Below are 26,822 nucleotides of genomic sequence, written 5' to 3'. Positions count from 1 at the left end.
TGGTGTCTCAGCTGTGGGATTGTTTTGTAGCTCTTGTTTTCGTTAGTTCTTCCTTCCTCCCCTTAGAAGTGAAATGCGCTGTCTCCTCCCCTGCCGACCAGGCCGGCCAGGAGCCCCCGGCCCCTCCTGTGCCGGGCCACTTTGTATGCGATGTTCCATCGACTCCTCCAGCTCTTTCCAAGTGCACACTGTCATCTACCCTGATTATGGGTCAGGCCAGTGATGGGTCCACAGATCAGCTGAGGCAGAACTGAGCCCAGGTCCCTTTGGCTCATCCCCTGAGTAGTCCAGAGGCGGTCTGGGGCTGGCATCCCAGCATCGCTAAATTCCTCCCCAGTTCTACCTGTGTGCCTGGCACGCTCCATGTTTCCCTGGAGGCACTGTGGCTGGGGACAGGCCAAAGTGGCTGGGCAGTGGCCATCTCCCTGGCCAGCCCCAGCACACACCCACCCTGTGCCCTGGCGCCCGGGGATGCCCAAGAGACCATCCTTGTCCCAGGATGTTCCGCATTTATCAGGCGCTTATTGTGTGCTGGGGCCTTTTCCTATACACGGCATTTTGATGGAGCCTTGCCACTGCTTTGCAAAACAGGGCGTGTTCTGGAGGAAGCTGAGGCTCAGAGATGGGAAGCAACCTGCCTGAGGTCACACAGCCAAGTCTCTGGAAAGTCGGGTTCAAACCCCACAGCATAGACTCTTCCTCACGTCCTACCTCCACCTGGTCTGCCAGTGCAGCATCTGGACAGGGGGGCACCTGGGGGAGCCCCCAGTCTAATTTAGGCTTCCCCTCCCATGCATGGAGCCCCGTCCAGATGCCTGGTGTGGTGAGGTTCAGGGTGGAAGAGGGACAGAGGGGACACCCTGCACGTGACTTTGCAGTGGGAACACCCACCTCCCTAAGGCCAGGCCCCTGAGCCTGGCAGCACCTAGAGCCTCCAAGAGGAAAAGGCTGTGTCCAGGGTGAGATCCAGACCCCTCTGAGCTGGGTCAGTGAACCAAACCTATCCCCCAGGCACTGGAGAGCAGGAGCGGGGTCCCACTGGGTGACAAGCCAGGAAGCTCCACGCCATGTGGAAGACCTCTGGGAGTTATCACAAGTAGGATGTAAACGGCAGTTGACAAAGTGCTCTTCTGACCTCACATGAGTCTGGCAACATCCCTCTCAGGTATGCAATAAAACCACCCCCAGTTTATAGATGAGGACACAAAGAATCTGAGAAACGGCCACAAGGAGCCAGGTTCTGGCGTCAAGCCCCACCCCCTGCGCCAGGCCAACTCCAGACCCTCCGCCCTCAAGCATCAGTGAAGCACACCTGCGGGGCAACCCAGGCTCTGGAGCTAGATGTGGGTCCAAATCCTCCCAAGTCCAAAACCATTGCTACCTTGACTCTGAACCCGTCCATCCCCAAGGGAGGCAGCACCAGAACCAGAGATGGACTCCATGGAGGCTAAAGCACAGTGTGGGTACCTGGGAGAGGGGCAGGGCGGGGCAGTGGATCGGCTGCTGCAACTGTGGGTGACCCAGCTTTCCCAGGCCTGGGCGCACTGCCAGGCCCATCCACCCTGGGACCTCAAGAGAGGGGACAAAGAAGACTGGAGCCACCCTCTAGGCCAGGTCCCTCACATCTGTAGATCCGGGCTGAGGACCTGCCCCCTATCCTGGGAAACCTCCTCACCCTCTGCAAGCGGGGCAGGTGGGGACACGAGGCACAGCCAGTCCAGGCTTGGCCCCAGGACCCAGCTGGGGTCCTAGCGCCAGCTCCCTGGGTGCCTTGGCTGGTTTCTTCTCCCTGGGAGCTGAGCTAGCTGATCCAAAGAGCCCTCCAGCCTCATCATTCTGGCACGCGGCACCCTGCCCTTTATAGGCTCACCTTTGATTACCTCGTTGGAAGAGCAGCGCAGGTGATAACAACTACGTTATCACCGCTACAATTACCAACAGCCCAGTTACTGTAGGCGGACTGGCCACCAGGCTCAGTGCCAGGTGGGGCTGAGGCCTCACAAGGGTTCAGGTGTGTGTGATAAAACGTGCACGTTCCCACGTCACAGACGAGACCAGCAAGGCTCAGTGAAGGCCACTTTGCCCAAGGTCACACAGCTGAGAATGGAGATCAGAGAAGCCGCTGGGGTAGAACTTAGGCCTTCTAACTCAAAATCCAAGCTCTTCAGTGCTGTGCTATGCAGAGACTAAATAAAACCACCACCAACCCCCAAATATGGCCTATTTGGCTCCAGAACATAGGCCCAGACTCGGTTCCCACAGCCGGCGCTGCGGGGACTTCACGCTGGATGAAGGAGGCAGAGGGGAGAAACTACCATCCACCCAGCCCCCTCCCCGACCCAAACTGCAATCCTCTCTTCATTCGGACACTAGGATCCTCTTGCTGTCCATGTAGCTGTCTTGAGTGCATCCCCGTTAGAGCCGAGCTGCCCAAAACGGTAGCCACGTGTGGCTGGCCCAGGGCGGCGTCTATTACTCCCATTTTCTGTCATAACAACCACTGGAAGATCAACGCATGTTCCACAGGCACCAGAGGGCGGGAGGGTTTCAGCAAACTTTCGAGTGGAGCGGGAACCATGTGGGGAAACTCACCTTTCCAGGGTGGCTCCGTGTTTTCTTGACTTATCCCAGCCTTTAGATCCCGCTCCCATTTCGACCCCTGCCTTGCCTGGAAGAAGCGATCTCGAACCCGCACCGCGCAGCTCTGAGCTGCAGCTGGGACTCCACGTGCGCCTGGGCTTCCTGCGCTGCAGTGCGCCTGCGCCTCCACTGCGCCTGCACTTCCGGGCGGCTCTTAAAGGGCCCACGGGATCTCCACCCGGCCCCCTTCACGGGCCGCTGGAAGGTGGGCGAACCCGGTGTTTTTTTGTTTGTTTGTTTGTTTGTTTGTTTAAATCACCACTATCACCAGCTCGCCAAAGAGCGGCAGGATGGTGGTGAGGGAGGCAGGAAAACTGGCCTCAGTCTCCTATAGGCTCCAGGTGTGGCCCTGGGTGACTTGCGTGGCCACTCTGAGCCTCATTTCCAGTTCTCTGAGCCACTGTCAAAGGGAGTGATGGCACTTGAAGGACGAGGACGGCATCAGGTGATGTGTGATCAGGATGACAGGGCAAATCAGTCTTGTGAGTGGAACCCCCTGAGTGCAGTGGGGCCCAGTGGGTCCAGTCCTGATGCTGGCCTTTGGCATGTGACTGCCCCTCTTTGAGCCACCTATTTCTCAACTGTAAAGTGATACTAATATTACAAAGCACTTACCATGTGCGGTTAAACGTAGGAGACGGGTAGTCAAATCCACTGGGCAGAACAGAACACTACCTGTTCTGTTAGGTGTATTATTTCTGTCATCGCCTGTTCTAGCTGGTTTTCACGTTGGAAAGTGGGTTTCTATGTCAAAATAGTTTGGAAAACAGATGTCTATCTCCTCCTCCCCACCATCATCTTGAGATGCACAAATCACATAAGCACATTAAAGGCTCTGAAAAGTCCTGCAGGCAAGATAGCCTTCCAGCTTTAACTCAGCATTTCCCTAGCTTTTTCCATCACCTAAGTTTTTATTTCTATCTCTAGCTTTTTCCATCACCTAAGTTTTTATTTCTATCTGTTAACATCCCGAAGTATAAGCCAGACTTCAGGAAAGACTGAGTCCTACCTCTTGGGTTGCACCTGGGGAAACTGAGTATGTCCCTTCTCCTCACTGGGCTTTGGTTTCCCCAGTTGCAATATAAAGGCTCCTAATGAGTTTGCAGCAGAGCAAGAACTGGATTCCAACCCGGACCTGGAGTCACTGGGCCTCACGTCCTACCTGGTCTTTTGTCTACCATGTAGAGCTAGGCCCAGAGGAGGGGGAAGCCCCCCAGGGAGAGAGAGGAAGCCCTCATTTGAGAAGTACAGGTGATCCCCCTCTTTTGATAAGAAAAGTGAGGTTCAGAGAAGGGAGGCAGCTTGCCTGAGGGCACACAGCCACTAGGCCTTAGACTTCAGAGGCAGATACAGATCTCTTTTTCTCCTTGTGAGGGTGGCGAGTGGTGGTGGTGGGGTTTCCCCGAGCCTTACAGCCTCAAGACACACCTAACTGGGAGCTCACCCAGGGGCTCCTCCCACCCTGGTCCCCAGGTTCCAAGTTTCCCTCAGGCTTCCTCTCGTGGGTGTGACTACAGCAGCCCCTGGTGGCGGATCTCCAGGATCAGCCACCCCACCAACGAATCTGTGGGACCCAGTGGGTGCAGCCCAAACTGAGGGGGGCTAAGAGCAAGGGAGAGTCTCTGCTGTCACTGAATACCTTGAGCTGCAAGAGGACTCTGAGCTGGGGTATGGGGACCTGCTTGGGTTTGAGTCCCAGGTCCACCCAACTTCAGCTGTTAGAAGCCATCACAGCCTATTGCTGTGGAGAAACAGAATGTGCCCATGCTGTGTAAAGGCCAGATTGCTTTAAAAAAAAAAAAAAAAAATCCTGCCACCGCCCCGATCCCTGCCCCAAACAGGCGCCTCCTCCTAAGACAGTGAGTTCAAATCCTGACTCCACCCCATCCAGGCAAGTGCGTTTACTTCACTGGGTCTCACTTTCTTCATCTGTAAAATAGGCAGAAAATTTTGTTCTGGTATCTTCATGATTTTGGCAGAGTAATAGGAAACTCTGACTCACTGGAATAAATGAAAAAAAAAATGATCTCAAATAATTATAAGAAGCCTTAAGGTGAAGTGGCTCCAAAGTTGGTTAATTCAATAGCACAATGGTATCATCAAGGACCCACATCCTTTTCGTCTTTCTGTTCCACCAGGCCCCTTCATGGTCACAAAATGGCTGCTGCTGCTCCAGGCATCACACCCAGACCTGAAAGTGCCCAGCAAAAGAGAAGACAGTGTTTCTTATATTTCTCTTATTTCCCCAGAACTCCTTCTCCTGCAGCTGACTTCTCCTTTTGTCTCATGGGTCAGAACTTGTTCCCAAGGCTACTCCTACACTAGTACCTAGTAAGGCAAAGAGAGTCACAGTAGTTGGCCCAGGGAAGCCCATGAAGCAGAGTGGAGTACCCTGAACAAAATGAGGTACTGTGAATCAGGAAGAGAGTCACAACTTCTGGAGAGGCATTCATAACAGTATATAAGCTCCCACATGGTTCCTGAAATATGAATACCAAATACTGAGCACAGCACCGAAAACATGGCAGATGCTTTATGTGTGTCCATTTGTTCCCTCCTTTCTGTGCTTCCCTCTGAGAACACAAGACTCCCAGCCTGGCCTCTCCTGACCCAGCCTCCCGCCCTACATCCCTGCCCCACTGCCCCCTCTATCCTGTCCTCTGGTTCCATCACCACCATCTCCTTTTGTTTCTGTCTCAAAAGCTTGGGGTGAACAAGGATCACTTTGTCCCGGATGACTTTGGATTCCTAAAAAATAAAAGACAGGAAGCGCTGGATTCTCATGCAAATGCTTTCACCAGGGAGTCGAAAATTAGTAACAGTATGAAGAGAGCCCTGGAGTAACTAACCACCCCGTCCAAACAACCCAAGTGATCAGAAGACACCGTTATCCAGGCGAGGTGTAGAGATCGACTGCTGACTACAACATTATTACATTCAGAAATGTCAGAAGCATGAGTACGCGGCGCAGGGGGAGGCGGCGGGGAGATGAACAGTATGGTTGAAAATGGCTTTTGATTAAAAAAAAAATCCCCAGCATTCATCTAAAACAATAATAACAGCTAATAATAACAGGGCATGTAATAATGAGCTATTCATAGGCATAAGAGGTAATTGTTCAATTAAGATCCGAGAGTTTCTGAGACTGTCTTTTCTGATGGGATCCCATTGTTTTTGACTCTGGTAGCACTAATTATTTCCCAGTAGTGCTTTAAACTTGGGATGAAAAAAGCCCTGCTGTCAAATATGACATACAAGTGCTTTATCATTATTAAATACACATACATGCACATAATAAGAAATCCTTCTTGGAATGAAGTTTAGGGGTATGTTCACAAGGAAAGGGTGTCTCAAGGAGACAGTCCCAGGGGCTCAGCCAAAGTGGCGGGCGACAGCCAGGGTCTTTGCTCATTGCAGAAGTGACCTGGCCTTATCACCTCTCACCCCCCAGGGGTCAGAGTGTTTTCTCTCCACGATGGGGTCTGGTGGGTAGAATGCTTGGGTTCAAATTCTGCCTCTATCACTTACAAGCCAGATGCCCTGGGGCAAGAGGTTTCCTGTCTCTGAGCCTCTGTTTCCTCATCTACAACATGGAGTGCAGGGGACATTCAGTCTTTTTGGCCTGACCAGGTTCTGTTTACTTTCTTCTATTGTCTGTACCCATTAGCTATTGCCACAAAATTGATGCCTGCACGTGAAAAAAAAAAAATCACAAAAACTCAGTGGCATACAAGAAACTTTTGGGGGTCACGCATCTGCAGCTGATCTCAGCGAGGCTTGTCTGGGATGATGTAGCTCTGCTCCACGGGTCTCTCATCCTCCTCTTGGGGGGTGGCTTGGGCATGTCCGCTAACATCCCATTGGTTAAAACAAGTCACATGGTGGGGGGAGGGTATAGCTCAGTGGTAGAGTGCATGCTTAGCATGCACGAGGTCCTGGCTTCAATCCCCAGTACCTCCACTAAAAAAAAATCTAATTACCCCCCGCCAAAAAAAAGTCACATGGCCAACCCCAGGGGTGCAAAGTCATGCTTTGCCCACCGTGGAAAGACAAAGCTATACTGCAAAGGAATGGCTAAAGGAGGGGTCAGGGCCATCACAGGGCCAACACAGTCTAGCACAGGTATCAACATTCCAACTTTCCTCAGGAACTGCCCCTCTCCATCCTCAGTCCCTGTGATCCACGAGAAGCTAACCCCATCCCTGGTTCTAGCTTTGCCTTTCAGAGATTCTGAGCCTGAGGTTTTTCTCCATTAAAGAGAGATTAGCAAGTATTGGAACGGTATTAAAATTCCAGAAGCATCAAACTGAGACCCGTCGGAAGGCTGTTTTCCTCTAAGTAATTCTATGTCCAGTATGTCCCCTGGAAATATTTTGGCATACCACCAGTACATGTCCTATACGCTGAAGGACAATGGGAAAGGTCATCTTTAAGGTCTTACAGGAACAAACGAAATCTCAACGACTTCAAAATACTTTAAATCCCCACCTAAACTACTTTTGAATTATTGAAGAACACACAAACCATCAAATATTTAGAAAATCACGGTAGAAGAAGTTACTATGTATTTCGCTAAAAATGTCCTCAGAGGAAAATTCATAGCCTATAATTATTGCATGATTTTTAAAAAATCAGTGAATGAGGCATTCACCTCAATAATTGATTGAGTCTTTTTGAGCTGAAAGGGTGTTTTGATCTTATGGGCCAGCCCATCCCATATGCCCCTAGAGAAACAATCTCTTTACAGCCCCAGAATGAGTCACTGCCATTTTCCGTGATAGTGTTGCCCACCCTCCAACTAGAAAGATGGAGGGGAGGGTGGGCATCTGGGAAAAGTGTTACCGGCCGCCTAGGAAATCCTGGTTTCCCCACCCTCCTTGCCCACACACCTCAGACCAGGCTGGGGAAACTACCTTCCTCCATATTGCCTTCTTCTTCTTTAGGGCAATTGCTGCTTCCTGCCTGCTGATTGGCTGAAGCATGGGACACGTGACACAATTCTGGCCAATAATACAAGAAGGGAGGTTGGCTGGGGGACTTCAAGGAAAGGTTTCCTCTCCCATTAAAAGAGACCCAGGAAGAACCATCTCTCCTGCTTCCTCTGGATGCAATGCCTGATATGGTGGCGCCATCTTATGTCTTTGATGGAAGCCCGTGTGAAGAAAAAGCCAGCACACCTGGTGGGTGGTGCCTAGCTTAGTACCTTCAGTACCTGATAAATGCTTGGAGGGATAAAGGAGCTGGCTGAACCCTTCATGAATCACAGAGACTGAATTCACCAGCTTTCCTGCCCTCCCTAACTTGAGACTTCCTGCTGAGACAATAAACATTCTTTCCTTCAAGTTCTCCGTGACTTGCTGCCCCAAGCACATAACTATACAAACACTACAACCACAATCCTCTCTTCTTTGAAAAGCCCAGGGAACTACTTGATCTTCACAAAAAGCTGTGCCCCATTTTACAGATGAGGACACTGAGGCTCAACATTTAGGACCTACCCACCACTACCCAGAAGGCTTGGCTCAGCCAGGGAGGGCATCCCAACCCCCAGTCATGGGATTGGCTCAGGCATGACATGTGACCCCAGTCCGTCCAATCAGAATGGCTCTTGGGACCTCCTTTGAGAATGCTGGGTGAGGACCATCTGTGTGTATGTGTGTGTGTGTTGGGTTGGAATGAGGAAGCCTGCATCCCTGGGAGGAGTTGGGTCATTCTTGGACCACAAGGAGAACCCACCAGCCCCTGGAAGGCAACGTAGAGGGAGATGGAAAGAATGGGTCCATGGGAAGGTTGGCGCCCCCCAGCCACCCTCAGTGGTAACACAATTCATGTCGGCTTGGTTCTCATATTGCTGAATAGACTCCAGTCCCTCAAGTAACTGAGTCTCACCCTTCCGGCAGACGGGGACTTGGAGGCCCAGAGGAGTAAAGTGACCCACAGTCTGGGCCAACAGTGCAGGCCCACGTCTGCAGACCCCATGCCCTGTGCTTCTCCCACTGAAGCTGCCCTTGGTCCGGTCCTCAGAGACCCAAACTCTGGTCAACTCAAGCTTCAGAGGGGACCTCAGACCTCGTCCGAGCAGGGACCTGGGAGGTCAGAGGGCAACTTCAGCTGACTGCAGGTTCCTCCGCTCCAGCGTGGAGCAGCAGGATGCGGTGTCTGTGGGGTCCTTCCTCTTGCCCAGGGGGCTTGATCAGCAGTGGGGTGTGACCCTGGGGAGAATGGCTGCCCTCGAAAGGGAAGCAGGTCAGCCTTCAGCTCCAGCTCACATTCACAACTCCGATGGCACGTGGTCCCGTCCCCACCCCAGGCTCCACAAGCACTGTCACCATTCCAGTTGCCACCACTGTCCTTTCTAAGGCCACTGTCACCCTCACCATCCCCCCGTTGCTGACACTTGATGGCTCACCCATTTCCAGGGCTGTCATCCCCACCTCGGCTCTGGCCCTCCCCAGCAGCTGTCCTCCCCCCGCTGGCACAGTGTTACCCCCACCAGTGTCACCAGGCCATGATGAGCATTCCTGTCCCCCCACCAGTGTCATTATCCCCTCCCAGCATTCCTATAACCTGACCAGACTGACTCTCTCCCCGCCAGCACCATTATCACTCCACCAGCCTACTGTCACCTCCTCTCTTCAGCTCTATCTTCTGTATCACACTCCATCTCACCCCCATCTCTCAGGCCACCACCCCTCGTCCAGCCCCCCAACCATCACCCTAAACACCACCTTGGTCATTATTACTGCCCCTCGTTCTCATCCCCGCCCCCCGCAGACATTTCTTAGCTCTCCCATCTCCGTGCCAACAGCCTGTGCCTGCTACGCTCCTCCCACCATCGTCCCCACCATCTCCACCATCAACGAACATTTATTGAGCACCGACAATCCCAGGCCTCCTACAGAACACACAGAAGGCAGGCCCCCTGGCAAAGCCACCACACTTCAGCACACGGTGGCCTGAGCGGCCCAGGGTGCAGGGTGGGGCCGGGGGCTCAGCCAGCAGTGCCCCTGGGATGGGGTCCTGAGGCCTCTGCCAGGCTCCAGTTCCGGGCAGGGGTCGTGCCGCTCTCCTAGAGCAGAGCAAATAAATAAATGGAGAGGCAGAGAGGCCCTGGTGTCGCTTAGCTGACTCCATGGGAGTGAGAAAGGCGGCCAGGAGCCTGGTGCCTGGGGAGTGGGGTGGGGGAGCCAGAGGGTCCTGGGGCCTCCCCGGCATCTCTGCCCAGCCCTCACCTCTGGGGGCTGAAGGAGGGTGCAGGGGACACCCCGGGGGGCGCCACTGAAATGCAAGTGGACTAGAAGTGGGCAGTGGAGGGGACCCTGCTCCTGCCCACAGCGCCTAGAGGGGGGCATCGTCAGTCCTCCACTTGGGCGGGTAACTCTGCTGGTGGCCGTCACAGCTGGGCTTCCCCATGTTGTCCAGAGGCACCACCACCTCGTCCGGGTTCGAGTTCTTGTTCAGCTCCACCACGCGTGGCACCACTGAGGACCAGCGATCTGCAGTGAGCACGGTGGGGGAAGGGGAAGGGTTGGTGGAGGGTGCCCGTGCATATATTGAGCACCTTCTGTGTACCCAGGCACAGTGCTCTAAAGGAGGAGATATATTATCCCTGATTTAAATAGGTGGAAAGTGGGGCTCAGAGAGGTCACGGAGTCTGCTCAGGAACACACGGGAATAAATGAAAGAATCAGAATTCAAGTGTGGGTCAGAATGCCTGAGCACCTGTGTCCTCTCTATGGTGTCTCATGCGCTCATTTGGGTGGAAGTGAGGGGCCCCGGGCATTCACAGGCAGCAGAGGAAGCTCAGTGGCCAGCCTATCGGACCCACCCATTCTACAGATGTGAACACTGAGTCCCAGAAAGGGGACAGGACTGCTCAAAGCAAATTAGCGCTGAGGATGGCCAGGGATCCCCCCTGCACGCCTGAGTGCCCCCCGCACCCTCCGGCTCACCCCTCCGGAGGCGGCCCACGGTGTGCGAGAAGCCGTAGTACTGGTAGCTCTCGTTCTTGCCAGGGTCCTCATTAATGATGCCCAAGTTCTGGTTCCAGTGAGACCAGTTCACCTCGTCCACCCTGGTGGGGCCACAGGGGAGACAGGGTCAAGGGGGCCCCCCTGGAGACAGCACCCCTTCCCCAGCCCCCAGCAGCCTCCCTGCTCAAGCTGCCCAGCCCCCCTCCTCCTTTTTTATCATTCTGGTGAAATACACATAATAGAAAATTTGCCATTTTAACAATTTTTCAGTGTATAGTTCAGTAGCACAAAATACATTCCCAAGGTTGTGCAACCATCACTAGTACCTATTTCCAAAACATTTGCATCACCCCAAACAGAAGTTCTGTACCCATGAAGTAATGACACCCCATGCCACTTCCCGCCAGCCCCCCATAAGCTCTGCTTTACTTTCTGTCTCAATTTATTTAACTGTTTTGGACATTTCGTATAAGTGGAATCATTCACTATGTGGCCTTTGTGTTTGGTTGCTTTCACTTAGAATAATGTTTTCAAGGTTCATCCACATAGAAGCATGTGTACTGCATTCTTTTTTATGGCTGAATAATATTCCATTGTGTGGAAAGACCACATTTTATACAGATATACATCCATTCATCTGTGGATGGGCAGCACCCTGCTTGATTCAGTCGTATTATTGTGACCCCCCTCATAAAGTCAGGTTACAGCTCTGTGGGCCCAAACGGGCTCCATGTAATTTTTCCTTTCTAAATTTATTTTTGTTATTTTCATTTAACTTCCACTTTTTGAGCAATTGCTCTGGGTCAGGAGCCGGAAAGGAAGCTAGACATTCACTGCTCCCCTTTTACAGATGAGGAAACTGAGGCTTGTTCAACTGTACGTCCAAGGTCACTGAGCTGACAAATCACAGAGTCAGGACTTGAAGTTTGGATTCAAATTGAACCGGGCTGACTAGCTGCCCTGTGAGGTGGGGGTTATCGTAATGGAAACTGACTGTGCCTGACTCCAAACATGATGCTGGTGCTCTGGGCTGGCAATCACGTTACAAAGAACGAATCAGCTTAAAAGGTTCACCCAGCGGGTTCCCCTGAGAAGCTGGCATTCCTGATGCATCTGGGTAACGTCCAAAGCCCTGGAAGCCGCTGATTTCTTGGTTTTCCCAGTTTAGCAAAAGCCCTGAAGCCCACCCCATTTTTCTGTCGATAGAGGGCGATGCCCGGCATAAGCACTGCCTCTGAACCTGTTTCCGCCAGTAAGAGACAGAGGGGCAGCAACACCAGCTGGCGCGCGGTGTCGCAGCTGCATCAGGTGCTGGCCCGGCATGCCTCACGTGCAACCCGTCTAATCCACATGGCTGGCCGAGGGAGTGCTGCTGTCACTGTCCCCATTTCACAGAGGAACAAGCCAAGGCTGAGAACTGAACCAATGTGCCCAAGATCATCCAGTAGAACTGAGTTCTAGTCGGGCCCATTGGGCCTCGATGGCTCGGGAAGTTGCAATGGGTAGAAAGCATATGGGACCACATCCGCCCAGGTTGGTCCTGCCCAGCCCGCCCAGCCTCACCTGAAGCACCACCTGCGGTCCGGAGTGCCGTCCGAGCTCTTGCCCACAGTCACCATCTCGCCCGAGCGGAAGGCCTTCCTCAGGAACACGGGGAAGGAGCGTTCGATGTCCAGGATGGTGGTGGCCCACTGCGGGGAAGGAGGGAGGGAGGGCTGCGGGTGAGCCACCCCAGCCCCGCCTAACTGCTCTAATGGCAGAAATGATGCTACGGGACTAGGAGGGAAGAGACCTAGGCTTTCCAGCTCTCGCTGCCCCTGGAAACAGGGTTAAACACTCAAATACCCACAGGGGCCTGGCAGGAGCAGATGAATGAAGCAGGACTAGCAGCTCAAGCCCCAGGACACACACACAGCAGCTGCCCCTCGGTGCTGAGCCTCCCCAGGGAGGGGTGGGGACTCGGGGCAGACCAGGGAGGGTCTCATCCGCCCCTCATCCACCCGGGCAAGGCCAGGCAGGAGTGTGGGCCTGCCTCACCAGGCTTCCAGCTTTTCAAGAAAGGCCAGAAATAGGGGTTTTTCTATGAAAGCTCTTAATTTAAAAATTTTGTGTTAATCTTTAAAAAAAAATATGGTGATACAGAAAAAAAAATCTTTGCTGGTTAAATCCAGTCCACAAGCATCATAAGTTGGCATCTTACGAGTTACAGCTGGTGGGGAAGGCAGCCCGGGGAAGCAGGCGGTACAGATAACGGTAAAGAGCAGGTCCAGACGTTTCCCTGAGACCCAGACCTGGGAGGAGGACCTTGGAGTTTGTTTTTATCTCACTGTGCCACTTCCTGGAAATGTACCAAGTCATGGTAAACGTGGGTGCTGCCCTCACGGGCCTTGAGGCGACCTTGTTTATTAGGAACGCCAAAATACTGCACGCGGCCAGGCGGGCTGTGATACCCCCAGGGCCCTGCTCTCCAGGACTGCACGGAAGCCGGTGGGAAGTAAAGGCGGCAGCTCCTCTGCCGGCGAGCCCCTTGCAGCCCTCCGTGTCCACGTCGGCTTGGTTGAAGGGGTGGAGCCTGGGCTGGTAAAAGCCCATCTGATGAGAATGCTGACGTTTCCCTGCTCTGGGGTGGCCTGTGCCGACAGCAGCCATCAGTTTCGTGTCTGGAGCCGGCGTAGGGCACAGAACCTGCCCAGTGTGGGACCCTTGCTGAAATGTGATGCTCTCTGAGCATATCTTGTGCTGACAGCTCACTCAGTGGTGCTGGGTGAAGCTGACTGTATCCTGGAAGCTCGACCACAAGGGAATCTGAGGCCACTGCCGGAGGTCAGGCAAGAAGCCACCTGCAAGTGCGCTCGGCAGCTCTGGGAAACAGACCGCAGCCTTCCATGCCCATTTTACAGACAGGGAAGTGGAGGCCGAATGAGACGGTGTGGCTCCCCCAGTGCCGAAGGCCAAGGAGGTGCGGTGGGTCAGGTCGCCCCATCTCTAGAAGGAGCCGAGTGGCTGGCGGGGCAGGGACGGGAGTCCCGGGGCCTCACCTGCAGCTTCCAGATGTGCTTGCTCTCCTTGGAGACCTGGCCCACCGTCTCCCCCATGAGGGCGATGAGCATGTTAAGGAGCAGCACGAAGGTGAGGATGATGTACGTGACGAGCAGGATGATGAAGACCACGGGGTACTTGGTGCTGCCGAGCATCTCCAGGTCGCCCATGCCGATGGTCAGCTTGAAGAGGTCCAGGAGGAAAGTGCTGAAGGTCTCGCTGTCGCGGCAGGAGGGGTACGTGGGCGTCGTGCAGTTGGTGTGGTCCTCGCTGCACACCTTCATGTTGGCACATGGGTTCAGCAGGGAGACCAGAGCTGTGGGAGGGATGGCGGTGATGTTCACTGAGGGTGAGGATGCCAGCTACGAAGAGGGGAGGACCAGTCCCATTTGATGGGGAGGGAACACTGAGGCCTGGCGAGGGGAGAGTGCTGGCCCAAAGTTACGCAGTGTGGAAGCCAAGCCAACAGTTGAATCTTGAGAATGGCAGCACATGTGCCATGTTTGGGATATGTCAGCCCCAAAATGGGGATCTGGTGTCCCCTAGCAGGGGAAGCCCTGTCAGTGCTGGTCTCAGACCAACCTCCCCAGATGTGAACGCGACCTGGTGAAGGCCAAGTTGGCCGCCCCCTTTTGGATACTAGGCATCGCATGGCAGATCACCCAACCCTTGGGGAACTAACTCAACAGCTTGTCAGTTTCCCCATCCCGGGTCCTTCCCCCATGGCCTGTGCCACTTGGGTCCCATGGCATCATGACATCAAGGAGAAAGTCTACCGGAGGGAACATACTGAGCTTAAAAAACACGTGGGCTGGTAGATTAATGGTTAAAATGCACCCTCCCCTATATCCCGTCAACGCTGGCTTTATATCTCCTTCCACCAAGAGGGCAGAGTCTATTTCCTCCCTCTTTTGAGTCAGGACTGGCTTTGAGACTTGCTTTGGCCAACAGAGTGAGGCAGGAGTGATGCTGTGCAAGGCAGTGACCTTGAACACTTCCGCTCATATTCTGGGAACACTCAGGCCACCACGTGACCAAGTCCAAGCCAGCCGGCTAGAGATGAGCGACCCCAGCGAAGACAGCAAAGTCACCCCCAAGTGAGGCCACCCTTGTGACAGCTGACCCACCAGTGGAGCAGAGACACAGGAACCCATTGAGATTAGCCAAATCTGGCCCAGGTCAGCACATCACCCAGCTGACCTCCAGATTTGTGAGTAATAATAAATGGGGTTGTTTAAGCCACTACACTTGCGGTGGCTTCTTTTGCAACAATAGCGAACACACCAGTTCTACCATTTTCTAGCTTTTGCACTTGCACAAGTTACTTAACCTTTTGAAGCCTCAGCTTCCTTATCTGTAAAAGGTGGCAATAAAGGCACTTACTTTACAGACTTGTAGGGAGGATTACACGAGGCAGGGGTGGGAAAGGATTTAGCCCAGTACTGGGCCCACAGGGAGGACTCTACAAACGCTGGTTATTGTCCTCCACACATCATGGTGGCCGTCCCAGTCCTGTGCCGCCCCCGCCAGGCCCACCCGGGCACCCAGCGCTCACCTGAAGCATAGCCGATCATGAAGAGCAAGTAGACCAGCAGGAAGCGGAAAAGATCTTTGAAGAGGATCTAAAGGCCCCGGGTTGGGGGGGAATACGGAGGCAAGGATGAGACACATGGTTTCTCGCTTTCCCAGCTCCTCATCCCACATCCCACATCCCACATCCCCCGATGTCCACATCCTCAAGGCCACAGCACTGTCTGTACACACATGGTGCCTGTGGCTCCCTCCAAGGACACACGAGGCCAGAGGGAACCCCCCACCCCCCACCCCATACCTTCTGGATCATGATGCTATAGGTCCCCGTCAGCTTCAGCCCACGGGTGAAGTAAAGGGCGTTCATCCAGCCCAGGACCAAGGCGAAGACCATGACGGCCAGGTAGGCTTCAATCCCCGCCAGGTAGAGGGCCGCTGAGACAATCACCAGCACAGAGTAGATGAAGCTACAGGGCAGCAGAGACCGCAAGAGGGGCCAGAGGGGAGAGGGGACAGTGAGGCCCTGGAGGGGGAGATATGCCCTCAAGCCCTCTAGGTCCCAGGACATCCTGATGACACCAGAAGAGAAACCATGTGGATTCACTGGGTTCCCCAGCATTCTAACCCAAACGCTCCATTAATTGGCAACTGATGTGTGTGTGATGGCCCTGAGGCTCTACCAGATCCCACAGTGACAGTCTTTGGGATTGGTAGAAAAAGACTCAGTGGTGTTCAGTGGAGATTTTGTAGCTAAGTGAATTTCATTGTTCTCTAATGCTAAGGAAAAACGAGATGATGTAACATACGTGAAGCAACTCATCCTGTGCCCTAGGCAGACATCATCAGTCCATCCCAGCACTCTTTCCCACTGAAACACTGACAGAACCTCAAGATTCTTAACATGGGCACTCTGGGCAGACATTAGCAATCAATCAAACATGTAAGATGCTAAGTTATTTCTATCCATGGTGTCTGTGGTGGTAACTCTCTAGCAACCAGAATCTTGCTTTAATCAGAATACTTTTTGCTTGACATTGGCCTTGTCCTGATTTGGGGCTGCAGCTGTTCAGTCTGGGTGAATTCACTCCTAATAGAGTCACCCCCCCAACCCACCCCCCACCAAACCTGGATGATGCCCCTGCCCAGCCCCACCTTCCTCACCCAGAAGCTGCCAGTCTGGGGACCTCTACTCACTAGAGTAGCTGGAAGGAGCCATCAATGAAGAGAGAATTCACTCCAGGGCATTTCTTCATGAACAAGTCTTTGATCTGGTGGAGGGGAGGGGGCACGTGAGAGAGGTGGAGCCAGCAGAGGGGAGGAGAGGGCAGCTAAAAGAGGTGGAGGAAGAGAAGGAGGGGTGGTGGGCAGGGTCGGGGGAGACTGGGGGGCCAAGCACTCACGTTGGTGAAAAAGAACAGGACCCCGGTGCAGAGTGTGATGATCTCGCCGGCCAGCCTCAGGTAGTCCACCGTGGTGCGGTAAGGGTACGGCGGCTGGGGGGCGAGGGTGGGCACACACATCCTCACCCAGCCCCTCCAACACCTGGCCCCAGACCCAGATGTTCTCCAATGCCCCAAACACCTGGGTCCTGTGGCACCTCCTCCCTCATTCTCTTCCCCCTGGGTGTGTGTGGGAGCACCTCCCCATCCTGTTTTAAGCCTTCTCCAGTCCCTCCCACTGGGGATCCAGGAGGACCCAGCTGTGCCCCAGCTCCTGCCTAGCTTGGTGGTGGTGGTGGGGGTTACTCACAGTGCCCTCTAGTGGCTGGTAGTAAGCAGTGAGGGTAAAGATGATCATGGCACAGAGATAGGAGACCACATTGATATAGAAGGAAACAGCCCCAAATTTTCGCCACTTGTCCCGCAGCAGTTCGTTGATGGGTTCCACAGCCAGCATCTCGTGGCGGTTCTGTGGGAGGCAGGGTGGTCAGGGGCCAGATCAGCTGACTCCAGTATGCCTCCCCCCACCCACTGCCCTAAGAGATCTTTCCCCTCCTAACCCATTCTTAGTGACACTCAAACTTCTGGGCTCAGCATTTGAGACTCTGCCCAGTTCTGCCCCAGCTTACCTTTTCAGCCTCTTCTAGACTCACAGAACCCAGAGCTAGAAGGCACCTTAAAGAACATCTATTCTTGTGGTCCCCAGACTCCACTCTGTGGATGGTACCAAGCTACTGGCAGCAAAGTCACCTATGTGACTTGTTAAAAATATAAATCCCTAGGCTCCAAACTCAGAAATTCTGATTTAGAAAGTGGGATCGGGAAATTTAGCCCAAAGATGATAAAAACTTGAGTCACCACAATTTTCCAATTCTGAACCCAGGGCAGACATCAAAATTGATTCCTGCACAAAAGTTCTCTATCTAGTTCCCTGGGTAGACACTACCAATCAATCAGAGTTTGCAGCAGAGATGCTAAGCCTCCCACCACCCCCATTGTAAATCAAGTTGGTCACTCATTTCAAAGATGAGGGAAGTAACCTCCAACAAGGGAAGGCATCTGTCCAAGCTCACAGAGCCGGGGCTGGAAGGGAGATCTTCTGCACCCAGGCCCCAGCATTTGCTGACCCATTTGTACAGTGTCCTGTCCCTTTAATGACTTGAGTTTCTTTATAATCAAAGAACTGTGCAACGATTTAGCCACAAAGATGCCATTGCAGTGTTATTCCTGATAGTTAACTGCAGAAACAAATCCAAATGACCAAGAAGAGAGGAATGGTTAATTAGAATGTGATACATTTCCACGCAGCAATGACACTGCAGAAGAATATTTAATGGTGCAGAACGATGTTCACAAAGTACTGCTAAGTGAAAAAAGGAGCTTTCAAAACTTCATGTAAGGACTACTGATAACAGCTGACACATAACATTTACCCTGTGCCAGACTGCTCCAGAATGAATTTATTTGGTCCTCGCAACAACCCAATTAGAAATACTCTATCCTTATCCTCATGGTACAAAAGAGGAAGCTGGGACTCAGAGAGGCTGGGTACATTGTCCTGAGTCACACAGCATGTAAGTTACAAAGCCAGTCCTGCCTGCCCCTGAAGTCCGACCCTTACAACCCTCCCATTTCCCCCCAGTACCAGACGCTGTTCTGGGCACTTAGCTGTGACTTTCTTTTGCACTCAGTTCACAGACCCACCGCTTCAGGCCCCTCCTTCCCTGGGCCCCGTCTCCTGCCCTGATGCCCAGATGCCCACCTCGATCTTGCTGTTGTACACCAGAATCTCCAGCACAGAGGCCTCTTCCCCACACGTGTCCAGGGAGGAGAGGTCATAGAGCGAGGAATACACCGGCCCGTATGCCCAGTCTTTGAATTTGCGGGACAGATGCCTGGTGTCCTCGTCTGTCACCTCCCGACGGATGATGTGCTGAAAGATCTGCGTAGGAGAAGGGAGGGTCAGGGGGTCCTGGGCAGGGCGGGAGGGACTGCTGCTCAGTTGCTCACCTCGGAGGGACCCCAGGAGGCCAGGCCAGCCCATCAAATAGCACCTACCCCAAGAGCAGGATGGAGGGGAGGGAACACATTTACTGAGCACCTGCTGTATGACAGACCCTTTACTCACATCATCTTGTTTAATTCTTACTCTTCTGTCTTGGTTGACAGGAGAGCAAACAGAGGCTCAGAAAAAAGAAGGAGTTTCCCTGAGGCCACACAGTCAGCTGAAGGCAGATTGAACCCAGGTGAGCCTTACAAATCTCAGTTGTGGTGAGTATCCTCTTTATGTAATTAAAACAGCAATGAATCAAGCTTATTAGCAAGTTAAATCTAGCAATAATTATCCTATTTGGTCCTTCCTATCGCTGCCCCTACTCTCCTTGGCTGACACACAGGGAGACTGAGGAATAGAGAGGGTGTGGGAGTTGCCCAAGTCCACAGAGTTCAGTAGGGCAAAGCCAGAATTTAAACCCAGGCCTTTTCCACCCACTCAGGACCCTGGTATAATTGCAATTTTAGTCTTTTGTTTTTTTTTTTTTTTTTGCTATATTTTTAACAGAGCAGTAGTAACCCTAGCATTTAGTGCCCATCCTGGGCTTTTTATTAACAGCTTTAAGTGGATCACCTCACTGAGTTGTCAGAACACCACACCACAGGGCATGATTATTGCTCCCATTTTAGAGACAAGGAAGCGGAGGCATGGGGAGGAGAGGCAAGAGGCCTGAGCCGAAGTGCAGGGCAGTGGCAGAGCCCGGCCTTGGACCCAGGTGCTTCCGACTGCAGAGAACCTCAGGATTGGTTCTCAGTCAGGGTGATGGTGCCCCCCAGGGGACAACCTGGCAATGCCTGGAGACATCTGGGTTGTCACAACTGGTGGAGTACATGAGGGCCACACTGGCATCTAGTGGGTCGAGGCCAGGGATGCAGCTAAACAGCCTACAACGGCACAGAACAGCTCCACACCCCAGACCCATCCAGCCCCAAACGGCAGTGGTGCCCAGGCTGAGAGGTCCTGCTCTAGGCCTTGTGCTGGGAGGCCAGAGAGGGAAGGAACAGGCACACGGCCACCCAGCAGCTTAGGGGCTGAGCCTAAATCCGGCTGTGGAGTGTAGGGAACCCAGCAGGGCTGGACCCTTGCGACTCAGTTCTCTCTCAGTGGCTTGTCCCGGCTGGTGGGAGTTGGGCGGTGAGCATCCAGGTAGGTGGGATGAAGAGAGAGGCTCTGGGATGAAATTGAATAGCTTGGCTGGACAATAGGGAGCCATAGCAGGTTCTTGAGCTGGGGCATCTGCACAATGGGGTTGGCAGGATGGGAGGTGCTGTGTGTATTAGTAATAATGAACGCCAGCAGCAGCCCCACATGTGTGTGTGAGTGTGTGTGTGCGTGCATGAATGTGTATGTGTGTAGAGGAGCAAGAACGGCTGGGCTGGCCATGCCCCGGGCCCTGCACTCACCCCAATCTTGCCCGTCTTGGCGGCCATCATGAGGGGCGAGAGGCCGTCGTTGTTGAGCACAGCCTCCAGGTTGCTGTCGGGGAAGAGGCGGGCACACTTGAGCAGCAGCAGGTCATACATCTTGGTGACGAACTTGGTGTTCTCGCGGGTGTTGTCGGCGATGGCCACCAGCGCGTGCAGCACCGTGTTGCCACGGGAGTCCTGCCGCCGCATGTCTGCCTTCTTGTGGGGGTTCTCCGTCAGGTAGTTGACGATGTGGGGCTGGTTGGTGCAGGCAGCCAGCGACAGGGGCAATTCACCTGTGGGTGGGGGTGGATGCAGGGAGGTCAGTGATGGGGTCCCGGGTGAGGCTCTGCCTTCGGACACTCAGGGGCAGATGCCAGGACGATGGACACAGTGTCCACAGTCAACGTGGATGAGCCCCAGTCTACCGCACGTGTCTAGGGGTTAACTGCATGTGTCTGGGGAGACAGGGGTGGCTATTGGGGGGGTGGCCATGCGACATGGAGGCTGTGAGGGACTCTTTGAGGGACTTTGTCTCTGAGTTCCAAATAATATGTGCCTTTAAGCAGGGATGAAATTAAAAACCTTTCATGGGTCCAACTGGGATGTAGCAGCGACAGGGAGTCGGCCCTGCAATCTGACCATCGGTCCCAGCTTAGATTGGACTAAAGGACGCGTGTGATAAGGCACAGGGACATCCCAGTGCAACCCTAGGATCCCACCACCATCCCCGCTGTACCAACGGGGAAGGGGAGGCTCAGAGAAGCGAGGTGATGCTCTACCCCTCAAAGACAAGACCTCAGTGACCGAGTTCCCGCAGGTGGCCTGGGAATGGGCACCATCCGGGCTGTGACCAGAGCAGCTCTGGGTGTTTGGGGGAGAGGTCAGGGCTGCCACCACCATCATGTACCCCCCTGCCAGGCCCCAGCTTCTCCCCTGCATTCCCAGCCCCACCAGGCCCCTTCTTACCAAAGTAGAAGTAGCCTCCTTCATCCTTGGGCTGGAAAAAGCGCCCCCGAGCCTGCGCGTGGACGTCGGCACCTTGAGCCACCAGGAGCTCAACGTAGTGTTTGCAGCGGCGCTCGATGGCAATGTGCAGGGCGGTCTGACCTGGCAAGGGAGAGGGGGACAGTCACTAGGTGGGCAGAGACCTGACCAGGCTTGGTGGGAGGGGTGCAGAAAATGGAAGTCCACCCAGGGGCAGCGGATGGACCTTAAGACATTCCCAATGTGGACTCTCTGATGCCTGAGGTCCCAGATCTGCTGCATCGTGCAAGCAGAATTTTAGGGTCAAAGGACTTGCAGGATCCCCAAAGTGGGAACTTTCAGACTCACAAGGAGGCCTCAGTCTTAGAGGAAAGAGCGTCATGATCTCACAGAATTTGGGACCCGGGACATAAAATTCACAGCCTTTGAATCTGGAAGGTCAAGTCAGATTCATAGATCGCAGAATTCAGACCTTCAGACCCAGGGAGCTGGGACGGGTGACACGTTTGCCTCTGGGGGCTCTTGGCTCATAGAACTATTATCATGGAGCCTCAGAGAATCCAGGACCAGAGCATTTTACGTCCAGACTTCCAGGTTCACAGCCTGTTTGGCTCGTTGCATCTAAAAACCTTGGAACCTTTGATTCTGAAACTCAGAATTATCAAAGCTGGAAGGGGTAGTTATCGTCCCTTTGTCTGTTCATTCATTCATTCATTCATTCAATAATGGATTCCTGGAGACCTGCTGGTGCTTGGGGCCCAGACAGAAGCTCGTGGAGGCGGAGGTGGGGGTGGGGGGTCGGACAAGTGAGGATGGTGCCCCTGATCCCGCCCGGCCCTGCACCTCACCTCGGTAGTAGATGTCCCGGAAGGGCGAGTTGATGAACTCCCGCATGTTGCCCGTGCGCTCCGCGATGTCCAGGAGCATAGGGATCGTGTCGTTGCGGCCATTGCTCAGATTCAGCAGGGCCTTGGGCAGGCAGGTCTTCCCGGTGGATGGCTCTGCAGGGGGAACGTACAGGAGGGGTGCTCGGCCTGAAGCTCAAACTGCTGGGCAGCAGGGGGACAGGGTACTGGGCAGGGAGCCAAAGGTCCAGCCGTGTCATGCCTCTCCTCCGAGCCTGTCCCCTTTCTGCCCTGCATGGAACTAAGAAGGTCAAATAAATGCAGAAGCACAGAAGTTCTTTTAAAAAATAAAATAAAATAAAAAATAAAAAGGGGGAATGCTGGAGTAAACAAAGCCAACTGTATTTCCTCACTGCAGGACTTCTCAGAGCCTTTCACATGCTCATAAGAACAGTGAACCTCTAAAAGTAGACCCAGGAGGAAGCCTTTGCCCACCTGTTCAAACATAAATCCTTTTTCCATGAAGTGTTTACATACTAGTGCCCCTAGCGGGGAGCAGAGGGAGTGCAGCTTACCCCAAACAGCTGGGAGCCATAGTGGACGACATCAGATTACCTTAGGAGCAGCTGGAGAGGACTTTGGGGATTTCACGGATGTAGCAGTAACACTGAAGGCCCAAGTGTGCAAGGTTTCATCCCCTTGTCAAGTCTCTCCTGCGAAGTCTGTCTCTGTTTGGTACTAATGGGTCCTTAACACTGCCCACTAACGCCTGCTAACGTCCCTTTGCAATTTTCTTTCCCTTGTATTAATTTTTATGGTGACATGACTTGATCTACATCTTAAAAGGAGCAAGTCAATGAAAAGAGAACTCTCCAGTGAATCAGGCTCAGGGTTAAATGGCCTGAGGCAGGAATGGGACATGGGAGAGGCAGGTGTGAGCTGAGGTGCCCGCCCTGGAGCCAGGACCCTTGGGGTTCGAATCGGGCTTTGCTCCTGGCTTCTGTGCAACCCCTTCTCTGCTTCAATGTCCTGTCCAGCTCAACTGAGGTTCCAAAGGGAAATCGATGAGCTAATAGATGTTTGTTGATGAGCCCAGCGCCAGGCAGATAGGAGCCCTCGATAAATAATACTGTTGCAGTTATTACTCCACGACAGGTGCTCTAGACCCCTTCCCTAGATGCCGGGAATCAGTAGGGAGAACGCAGAAGGCTTGCGGAGACCTGAATTCCAGTCCCATCACTCCTAGGAGAGAGGCTGCTTGGGCAAGCCTCGTTCTGGCTACTTCCTGCTATATCCCCGGCGTCCACTAAAGTCGACACCAGGTAACTATGTATTGAGTAAGGGACTCCAGTTCCCCATCTGCATAAAGGGGAGGGGGACCCCGAATGCTGGCCGAGGTCCCTGGGGATTCTGTCCAGGCACATCCACACTCAGCTGAGCCAGGTCTCAAGATGGATCAGTCTGTTTTCTAATTATCAGGCAACTAGCAACTCTCCATGCTGACCTCATCTTCTTTCCCTCCCCAAAGCCCTCCTGATCTGTGTATGTCTCCTTCTCAGAGGATGGTGTCCCCAGCCAGCCAAAACCTTTGAATCGCTCATGTCTTTGTCCTCCCTTCTCCCTCACACCCAGCCCCCAGCAAGTCCTACCAGTTTCTCCAACCCCTCCACCACTTTCCACTGCCACCAACCTGGCCCAGCCACCATCTCTCTCACGTGCCCAGGACACCTGCCTGGTTTCCACCAGCCTCTCTGGATTTCCTTCAATCCACTTTCCACATAGGAACTGGAGTAGTCACCTCAGAGTCCAACTCTGATCGTGGTCAGCCACAGGGCCTTTGCACATGCTGTTTCTTCACCTCCTCTCTAGTCCCTCTTCCTCCTCTTTTTACCTGGTTAACAGCAATTCATTCAGACTCAGCTCAGGTGTCACCTCCTCTGGGAAGTCCTCCTAGATTTCCCTAATTAGGTCAAATCCTCCAATACAGCCTCTTTGCAGACATGCATTACAGTTGTAACTGTGCATTTATTTCTGTGATTGCTTGACCCATGTTGGTCTCACCCCAGAGACTGTGAGCAACTTGAGGGCAGGGTCATGTCTGCTTCGATCACCATTTTTGCCCCACACCAGCACAACGCCTGATGCTTGGTAGGTGCCCAATAACCACTTGCTGAGTTAAACATTCAATGAAGGGATGCGCTGGGCACTGCAGGTAATTCCAAGCCACAGGAACCCAGTGGTTTGTGTGGGATTTGGAACTAGACTCTGGATTTGGACTTCCACACCCTTAGACCCAGGCTGTAGCAGGGTAAGGGGGCTGCCAGCCTGGGTCCTGGGAAAAGATTCCAAGAACAGCAACTACACAGAATGGGGAAGAGGTTGCAGCTACAGTACTCAACCACCAGGTGGCAAAGTGGCTCTCACGGGGGAGGCTGGAGCCAGGGGTCCTAATTGCCAAATTGGAGCTTGTCAAAGTTTGGGGGCGGGGTTGGGGGGAGGGTGTTACTGGCTCCCTTGAGAATCAATGAGCGCATGAGTCTCTGGCTAGAAAAACATACAGGAGCAGATTCAGGTCTGAGACATACAATTTGGGTATCCCATTTATGAAAACAAACATACAATTATGAATTCAAAATACGAGGGCCGTAGAAGGGGCCAGAGCAAGCAAGGGGCCCTGAAGCTTAATTAATGGGTCTCACAGTAAATCCTCTACACACGCATTCTTCCATACAATTTCAGGGATCCCCCTCCCAGATTATCTTAGAGTCCCCCACCTATGCTCATGCAGACACACTCTCCTGGGGGCTCCTGGCCTAGGCTCAGAGGCACCCCCAATTCAGTCCTGAACTCAGGAGAAGCCAGAAGCCTTGGCAAGCCCAGCCTGGTGCTACTCTGCCCACAGAAGGCACAGGCACCACGGTCCCCACTTCACAGGGGTTCACTCCACCCCAAGGCTCCCCACTTCTGCCTGATGAACTTAGGGGACCAGGCTGGGCCATTTAGCCAGGGCTTAAATGTGACTTATCTCCAAATGAGATTATTCACACTGTCACAGAGACCCTCTGAGGGCAGAGAGGGGCTCCATCTCCCCACAACCCTAAGCCTGTGCCCCAAACAAGGCCACACCATCTGGCGAGGCACCATGAGTGAATATTTTTATAAACCGGGTAATTCCCTTCTGATTAGACACAGTGATACCGTATTTTATCATTCTGGTGTTCAAAGACACTGGTTGATAAAGACCTAGAAGCAACCTAAGTGTCCACTGACAGATGACTGGTTAAAGAAGATACGGTGTTTGTGTGTATGTATATATATACACACATATATATACACAATGGAATACTACCCAGCCATTAAAAAGAATGAAATAATGGCATTTGTGGCAACAAGAATGGAACTAGAGATGATCATACTAAGTGAAGTAAGTTAGACAGAGAAAGACAAATATCATGTATCACTTATATGTGGAATCGAAAAAAAAATACAAATGAACTTACCTACAAATTAGAAATAGACTCATAGACATAGAAAACAAACTATGGTTACCAAAGGGGAAGGGGGGAGGGATAAATCAGGAGTTTGGGATTAACAGATCCACACTACTATATATAAAACAGATAAACAAGGATCTACTGTTTGGCACAGGGAACCATAGTCAATATTCAATAACCCATAATGGAAAAGAATCTGAAAAAGAATATATATATATGTGTGTGTGTATGTATAACTGAATCACTTTGCTGTACACCTGAAACTAACACAATATTGTAAATCAACTATACTTCATTAAAAATAAATTTAAAAAAAAGAAACTGGTGGATAAGGGTATATGTGAAAAATATACTGCAGATATGGTCAGCCTATTTTGGCATTTAATTTATTTAAAGTCCCTAAAGTCTCCAAAAGTGGCCCCCTGACCTCCCTGAAGCTTCATCAGCCTTAGCTGTAGACCACAGCCAGCCCACCCGAGACAGGCCCTCCTTTCTAGCAGATGCCACAATTCTTGACTTTTTATATTGATTCTGGGGTCACTTGGCCAGTGAATTACGGCTCATCTGGTCACAGGCCAACTTCCCTGATTTGCAAGGAAGGTCTGGGCCAGCGGAGGGAGCTAGTGCCCAGAGGTAGGTGCTCTGAGCTGGGACTAGGCTGGAGGGTGAGCTCTCTGGGCAGAGAGAAGTCCAGGGGCAGTGGTGACTGGGGTTTCAACCTACAGCGGGGAGCCCAAAAGCTGGGCAGGGGTGGGGCAGAGCCCAGGAGCAGAAGCAGGAATGCCCTGCTCCCCTGTCCAGAGCTCCGCTCAGAGGGCCAGAGGCTCCCAGGACCCCCCCAGCTGCCTTGGGCTTGGCACTGTAAAATTGTCTCTCTCTCTTCAAAGGCCAGGACTAAGCTAATATTATTCCCCAGGGTACAGATGAGGAAACTGAGGCTCAGAGAGGCCACACATCCCGTAAGTGGTGGAGGTGGGCAGACTCTGCTTACCCATGACACTAACCTTTTCATAAATAAAGGCTGAATGAATGAATGACTGAATAAAGGCAACAAAGGCCCAGAGAGGTTAAGTAATATGGTAAAGGACACACAGGACCAGACTCCCTGTCCAGTGCTCTTCTTGGCGGCGCAGCACACTGACCAAAGGGAAGATGCTGAGGGGAAAGGGGGCCCCCAATGCCAGGTCTTCCCCCAGCCCCCAGCTGGCCTGCCCACTATTCCTGCCTGGGAGGCTCACCCCGGAACTCCTCGTCAGTCAGGCGTTTCTTGTGAGTCAGCAGGAAGGGGAGCAGTCCATCCAGGTCGGCGGTGGAGCCCCGGGACACGATGTCAAACAGGATAGGCCGGTTGAAGACTTTGAGGATTGGGGGTGGCTGAGGCGCGGGAGCTTTGGGGCTCTGTGGCTGCTTCCTGGA

General features: G+C 53.0%; 1 protein-coding gene across 3 annotated transcripts in view; it reads right to left on the bottom strand.

Annotated features, from left to right (window-relative positions):
* Positions 1 to 4,441: 4,441 nt before the first annotated feature.
* Positions 4,442 to 26,822, bottom strand: part of TRPV4 (transient receptor potential cation channel subfamily V member 4) — a 40,260-nt gene continuing 17,879 nt past the window's right edge. For all 3 annotated transcript variants that reach the window (XM_074356011.1, XM_074356010.1, XM_074356012.1), the window contains exons 3-16: positions 26,645 to 26,817; positions 21,916 to 22,068; positions 21,050 to 21,190; positions 20,078 to 20,376; positions 18,384 to 18,563; positions 16,932 to 17,090; positions 16,583 to 16,675; positions 16,377 to 16,450; positions 15,484 to 15,649; positions 15,208 to 15,274; positions 13,652 to 13,968; positions 12,177 to 12,304; positions 10,593 to 10,714; positions 4,442 to 10,136 (exon numbers count right to left, since the gene is read on the bottom strand). In XM_074356011.1, coding sequence (XP_074212112.1) covers positions 9,979 to 10,136; positions 10,593 to 10,714; positions 12,177 to 12,304; positions 13,652 to 13,968; positions 15,208 to 15,274; positions 15,484 to 15,649; positions 16,377 to 16,450; positions 16,583 to 16,675; positions 16,932 to 17,090; positions 18,384 to 18,563; positions 20,078 to 20,376; positions 21,050 to 21,190; positions 21,916 to 22,068; positions 26,645 to 26,817 — 2,230 coding nt within the window. In that variant the 3' untranslated portion in view covers positions 4,442 to 9,978. The remainder of the gene's footprint in view (positions 10,137 to 10,592; positions 10,715 to 12,176; positions 12,305 to 13,651; positions 13,969 to 15,207; positions 15,275 to 15,483; positions 15,650 to 16,376; positions 16,451 to 16,582; positions 16,676 to 16,931; positions 17,091 to 18,383; positions 18,564 to 20,077; positions 20,377 to 21,049; positions 21,191 to 21,915; positions 22,069 to 26,644; positions 26,818 to 26,822) is intronic.

The sequence above is a fragment of the Camelus bactrianus genome, chromosome 32, assembly GCF_048773025.1.
Source record: "Camelus bactrianus isolate YW-2024 breed Bactrian camel chromosome 32, ASM4877302v1, whole genome shotgun sequence".
Classification (NCBI taxonomy): domain Eukaryota; kingdom Metazoa; phylum Chordata; class Mammalia; order Artiodactyla; family Camelidae; genus Camelus; species Camelus bactrianus.
This window is presented reverse-complemented; position numbering and strand designations above follow the sequence as displayed.